Source organism: Leptonychotes weddellii, chromosome 9, assembly GCF_054177405.1.
Source record: "Leptonychotes weddellii isolate Sample4059 chromosome 9, ASM5417740v2, whole genome shotgun sequence".
Taxonomy (NCBI): Eukaryota; Metazoa; Chordata; class Mammalia; order Carnivora; family Phocidae; genus Leptonychotes; species Leptonychotes weddellii.
In genome coordinates, this window is record NC_138377.1 from 82927886 (window position 1) to 82934383 (window position 6498).

Sequence of the window (6498 nt, forward strand, 5' to 3'; positions counted from 1 at the left end):
TGGCTGATTTAGTAAGAAGTACCAATAAATATTCAGAGGTATGGTTTTGTTAACTCAAGTAAAAAGAGCAATTCCAACTTTTCGAGAACAAGTAGAGAGAGGCCTCACCCGGCCTGCCTTGATGAATAGTTAAGACTTATTTTTAGGTCAGCAGCACGTGAGTACTGAATAACTTGTAAACAGACTGCAAACATGCTGCCGCCAGTTCATCAAAACAATCTAACAATTCTTACTATCCCAACATGCCAAGAACTATAATTGTTTTAGTCAGATGTGTAGCTTTCAAAAATGAAATGTTTCTCAAAATGCACTACCAAAGTGGGAGCAACTGGACATGAAACAGGTAATTCATTTCAGACTTTAGCCAATTTTCATGAAATATTTGTTACCCTGAACTTCAGTTGACTCCAACATTCATTTACAATAAATAAGACAATTAAAATTAGCCATTTTTCAAACCACAACTCTCAAATTAGAGAAATGGGGAATTAAACTCATCTAGTCAACATCTTCCTTCAAGCAATGGTGGAACAGTCTGCAAGTATGTCTTCAATAAACTGAGACTTGAGGCAGAACAAAAAATAGAAAAATTAAAAACCTCTGTATCCCAAGCACCAATAATGGAGGCTGAGCAATTATACCTAAAAATTCTTATTGACAGGTCTTTCCCTAATGGAAAATCCTGAGATTTTAAGCACTGTGACTTTACAGAAGGCAGGTTGGTTTAATGAGGAAACTTACTTTCAATAAAAAGACAATCAACAGTATTTTATTTTGGGCACTTACTCAGTATTTCACAGATCCTCAACAAGTTTTGAGGTAGGTTAAATATCAGCATTGTATTTTACAAATAAAACTTAGACAGAGGTTATATCACTTGTTGCAAACCACAGCAGGAGTCCTATCACGGTCAGGAATAACATGGTCTCTGTGATCTTTCAGATTAACCATCTCTAATGTGTAAATTTAATGTTGACAGCTTGCAAATATTCACCAAAAAAAAAAAAGACTAGACATTACACAAATTCTACTTTGGGGTATTTCCTAATTCTTAAATGGATCCTACAATGATTATACATATTGTGGAATAATCTACTTGCTCCCATCACAAATATATTTATATATAACTGATCCTTAAAATTACAAACTGCAACATTACTGACTTCATGGATTTTCTGCCTTTTGGGGTGGGTGGAACAGGAAGATAATCAGCAAGCCTTACTCAGAGTGCTAGGCAGCCTTTAAGTGCAGGTGCTATGCTCAAGGCACCATTTACAATGATTTGGAGTCACAGGAAAGCAAGTATACAGATGGAGCCAAGACCTAGAAAAAAATGCCTGGATCCAAAAAGAGGGGAGGCCCCGCGCAAGTCAAAGACAAAGAAAAAAATACTATCATCTCAGGCTACTGATCTTCACTGTCATGCTATAGCATTATATCACCTATGGGAAGAGCTCTTAAAAGAGCAGTAAATGTATCCTGATAAAGTCTGTTAATTAAAATTCTTACTAACTAGATAAACCACAAGTAAAATTAAATTGATTATTTTATTAAAGTGACATCTATAGAAGTAAAATATCTAAATATTTTAATATGAGTATGTTCCACCTACTACATAAATGACTCTAAGTGTCACAAGTATAATTCACTTAGCTTACTTAAAATTATTTAGCAGAATTCAGCTCATCCTGACATGGGTTCCTGGGCCAGTCTTCTCAAGTATTTGTTTCAGTAAAAAGTTCCTTTTATTTAAACAAGTGTCAAATATTAGTAATAATACAGAATTAAGAGTGGTTAATTAACAACTGAGAAATTATAAGAAAAACATCATTGTTATAAAATATAGCATTCAGCAGAGCAAATTTCAAGAGTGAGGATATACACCTATGCTTCTGAATAGACTAAACAGCACAGCCGAACACGATTTGAGTCAAAGCAAGAAAAAAAGGAGGGAGGGGCCACAGGAGGCAGAGTATCGAAGCCTTTTATTCTAGTGTCCCCCAAATTGACTGTGGAAGTAAAAAGTTTCTACATTAAAAAAGTTTATATAAATTACATGATTTGCAATTTTCATAAAAGTCAAAATGAAAATGTTCTGCATAGGACAAAAGATATGCCTAAGCAACATATCATATCTGCACAAGGCCACTGAATGTCATGGATATTAATAACAAATGAAAAAGCTTAAGTCTATGACAGACTTAGCAAAGATTTGTTTGGTATTCTATAAGCCCAAGATTGTAAACTACTCTTACTATACAAAAGCTCTAATGACATACAGAGTTTTGTGTAGGAACTCTTGTGCTTCTGGTTGGCACATCATCTACTTTTTAATATGTGAAATTAATACAGACATTTGTGAGAGGTTGTGCAAAACTACTGTATTTACAAAAATGGCACAAAAGTGAATTCAACAGTCGATGCACATGCACACTTCATTCACATCTTCAACAAAAGATACTCGAACACTACAGAACTGAGTAAGAATACTAGCTTCAACGGCAGCTGTTAAGCACTAGTCACGTAAGTTACACCAGAATGGGCAAATATTGCCCAAGTAAAATTCTATTGTTAAAGCTGAAACAGGTTTAAGGCCATTCAAGTTCAAGCACAGAGAAATCTTTCAGAGCCCCATCTATTTTTGTTTGAAGAGTGTGATCTTCCTTCCAACTTGTGGTCTTAAACTTGTTTTACAAAATCCAAAAGGAAAATACAGAAGAAATCAATACAATAGAGGTTATATTAAATAAGAGTAACATACAAAGCTATAATTAAGATGAATTAAAGAAAGCCAAAATATTACAATTGTAAAACTTGCTCGTTACTTGTTGAATCAGTCCTACACTAGAAGTTAGGTAATATATACAATTATTTTCAAGTAGATTACTTTATGTTGCTCTAACATGTTCTCTTTATCAGTGCACTGTTAAAACTAATCAAAACTCTACACACGTATATTCCCTTACAATAGCAGCACACACTACCGCTACCTGCAAAGCTGTCATTCTCAAATGACTTGGTGAATGAAAGGAAATAAAAAGCAGAGAAGTAACATATTAAGGAGAAATAATGGGAATTAGAAGATTCATGCAGTTCAGCTCTTTTAATCAGCCAGCCAGCTTGCTAGCAACAAGGGATGGTTTCCGTTGAGGAAGGTCCTGTGGAGTGGGAATGTGGTCACCAGTGACCTCTGTCTTATCCGGAGCTGCAGTAGGAAGCTGCTTGTTCTTCATTTTGGCTTTAGCCATGTTGTAATCCCCAGAATCAAAATATTTTTGCTACAAGAAAAAAAAAATTGAGACTGGAATTTAAAACTTTCATATGCAATCATACTGATTAACATGTAGATAAAATAAGTTAATCTAAAAAAATTTAAACATTAATATAGATGAAATAGCAAAGCTTTCATGTACTAACAGAAAAACCAGACTAAAATTCTTGCTTAAATTATTCTGAAAATAAAAACAATCCACTAACTTGCATTTAGGATGTGCCACACACTTTCAATTAACCTTGTATTATTACAGGTCCTGATATCTAGGATGAACATTTCTGCAAGGATTTAAAATCATTTATTTGAATTAGAGCAGTTCACTAAAATAAAAATTAAGGTTAAAATATAAATGCTAGGGTAACAGAAGAAATAAACTCATTAGAAATTATCACTTAAAATGCACATCCCTAACCTACACCTCTTGTTTTTCACTTAAGACACTGCCTAAGTACAACTATCACTCTTTTTAGGTAGAGGGATGAATAAAGTAATAATGATGCCCTTTTATCGCTAAAATAGAAATTTTAAGGAGAGCTAAAGATCAACCTTAATATAGCTAATCTACATGAGTTATCTGTTTCAGAGTAAAAACAGACAAATTTGCCTGGTTTCTGACTTCCATCTATCGTGTTTAACCTACCTTTACTGAGTGCCTGTTAATAAGGCACGTCAGAGTCCTGGAGAGAGAGAGAAAGAAGCACAACAGTTAAATACTCCAAACATTATACTATTTTTAGTACACAAGGTGCTATGAGTGCTCAAAGGAGGGTAACCTAACCTTTCTAGGTAGGACAGAAGGAATAATCCAGAAATGAGATGAGTGCCTCATGGACAAAAGGTGAAGGGAGAAAAAAAAATTCTCTTTGAGACTTCAGGGGTATCTCATGTGGTAAATAAAGTAGATGAGAATTCACAGCTTAGTCTAAGATTGTTGAGTGGCCTGGGAAAAGGTCTCAGTGGCTGCCTCCCTCAAGGGACTATTCTTTGATAAGCCAGATCAGGCCTAAAGCCAAAGGGCCTAAAGCTAGAAAACTGCTTTTTATGTGTCACTATACATGTAACACACTGAGCAGTAACAAGGGAACGTGGACCAGGTCCTTTTAAGGCTTGCTGCAGCTTTATTTCTGCATGGTTTTTTTGTTTTGTTTTTAAGATTTTATTTATTTGTCAGAGAGAGAGAGAGAGCATGCACACAAGCAGGGACAGCTACAGGCAGAGGGAGAAGCAGGCTCCTTGCTGAGCAAGAAGCCCGATGCGGCACTTGGGATCAAGATCCGAGCGGAAGGCAGACGCTTAACTGACTGAGCCACCCAGGCGTCCCTATTTCTGTGTGTTTTAAAATGAGTATAGTGAGGGCGCCTGGGTGGCTCAGTTGGTTGAGCGACTGCCTTCAGCTCAGGTCGTGATCCTGGAGTCCCGGGATCGAGTCCCACATCGGGCTCCCTGCTCAGCGGGGAGTCTGCTTCTCCCTCTGACCCTCCCCCCTCTCATGCTCTCTCTCTCTCTATCTCATTCTCTCTCAAATAAATAAAAATAAAATCTTAAAAAAAAAAAAAATAAAATAAAATGAGTATAGTGAAAAGAAATCTCAGAACTTCTGACTGTCGTATTAGAGAGTTACTTCTGAAATTTAATAGCTTCTAGGGGAGAACAAAGCAGACTGCCCAATTCTTTACTGAGTCAAAAGCACAAAATGAGAAATTTAACACACAGTACAAAATTTAGGAATATTTTCCCCAAAGTAATAAAGTTAGTTGCTAATGATACCTATTTTATAGTAAGCAAAAGTTCATCACAAGGGGTTCTCACTTACTTGTTAGGCTACTCTGCATGGGGAAAAGGAATTAAATTTATTTAATGTGGCCAGAGACAAAACTAAAATCAGTGTTTAACAATTGTAACTGCTCTCAAGAGAGGAGTGAACTAAATCAATGTCTCTCACCATAGGACAGACATAGGCTAACAAGGCAATATTATTGTCTTCAACAACTTAAAAATTTTACATTTTAAGTGAAAATCTTTAAAACTTAACAAAACATATTCTGGATCGTCTGAGTGACAAACTTATAAAAGCCTCCTCCCACCCAAATTTAGGAGCCACACTTACATCAGTATTTATAATTGCATTGACACTAAGTGATCACCTAAAGTGACAAACTTTTAAGGCCATGTTTCTTAAAACTGAATCCTTGGGGTGCCTGGGTGGCTCAGTGGGTTAGGCATCTGACTCTGGATTTTGGCTCAGGTCATGATCTAGGGTCATGAGATGGAGCCCCGCATCAGGCTCTGTGCTCAGTGCAGAGTCTGCTTGTCCTTCTCCCTCTGTCCCCCACCCCCACGCATGCTCTCTCTTTCAAATAAATAAATCTTAAACAACAACAAAAACTGAATCCTCAGTTTTTCTGGGGCTTCACAAATTCCACAAATATGAAAAAATATGGGCCAGACTGCTTCTTGATATCCCTCCCAGCTTTAACAGTCTGTATGTTACAATATACAAGCTACACTGTGAAAAGCCTAAAATAGATGTAATAACATTAATAAGTACAGTGAAACAGAAAGGGACTAAATATAAGTATCTAATCAACCCTCCCAAATGAAAAAGAAACTGTTTAAAGATACTAAGGTAACTTAAAGACTAAAACCCAAGACCCTGTGATCCAGACATCTAAAAAATAAAAACCCTTTTAAAATAGTAAGAAATGATACAGCTGAATGTAAGACTTCATTTCCCTAATATAAAAGTGCTTATTCACTGACATTTTGGTATAATGCAAAATCATCCAAGAGTTCCCTTCTCAAATTCTATATAATTATTTCTTGGTTCAAGCAGCATTTTCTCTTTCCCAACTATTTACAGTACCAACTCCAAGATACGATGTTTATAAATTCTGACTTAAAGATACTTAAAAAGCCATTGTGAAGCTAGAGGAAAATTACAAAGACAACAGCCCAAATGTTGGAAGAAAGCTTGTTAGCATAAATTGTGCTAGACATTAGCAAAGGAAAGAAGTTTCCTAAACACTTAATAATCAAATCCAAGTAATAATTTAATAGAGATGATTACATAATTTATTTCATAACTAAAACCACACCATGGGACCATTTCAAAATTAGACTAGATATAAATACATTCTACATAACTATATTGGTAATGAACATGTTTCTCATTCTGCTTTTCTATTTACTCCCTACGTTACATTATCTTTGTAATAATGCTTTTA

At 35.6% G+C, this 6498-nt stretch overlaps 1 protein-coding gene across 2 annotated transcripts in view; it reads right to left on the reverse strand.

Annotated features, from left to right (window-relative positions):
- Positions 1-753: 753 nt before the first annotated feature.
- Positions 754-6498, reverse strand: part of ARPP19 (cAMP regulated phosphoprotein 19) — a 19833-nt gene continuing 14088 nt past the window's right edge. For both annotated transcript variants that reach the window (XM_006733315.3, XM_081831100.1), the window contains one exon: positions 754-3278. In XM_006733315.3, the coding sequence (XP_006733378.1) occupies positions 3108-3278 (171 nt within the window). In that variant the 3' untranslated portion in view covers positions 754-3107. The remainder of the gene's footprint in view (positions 3279-6498) is intronic.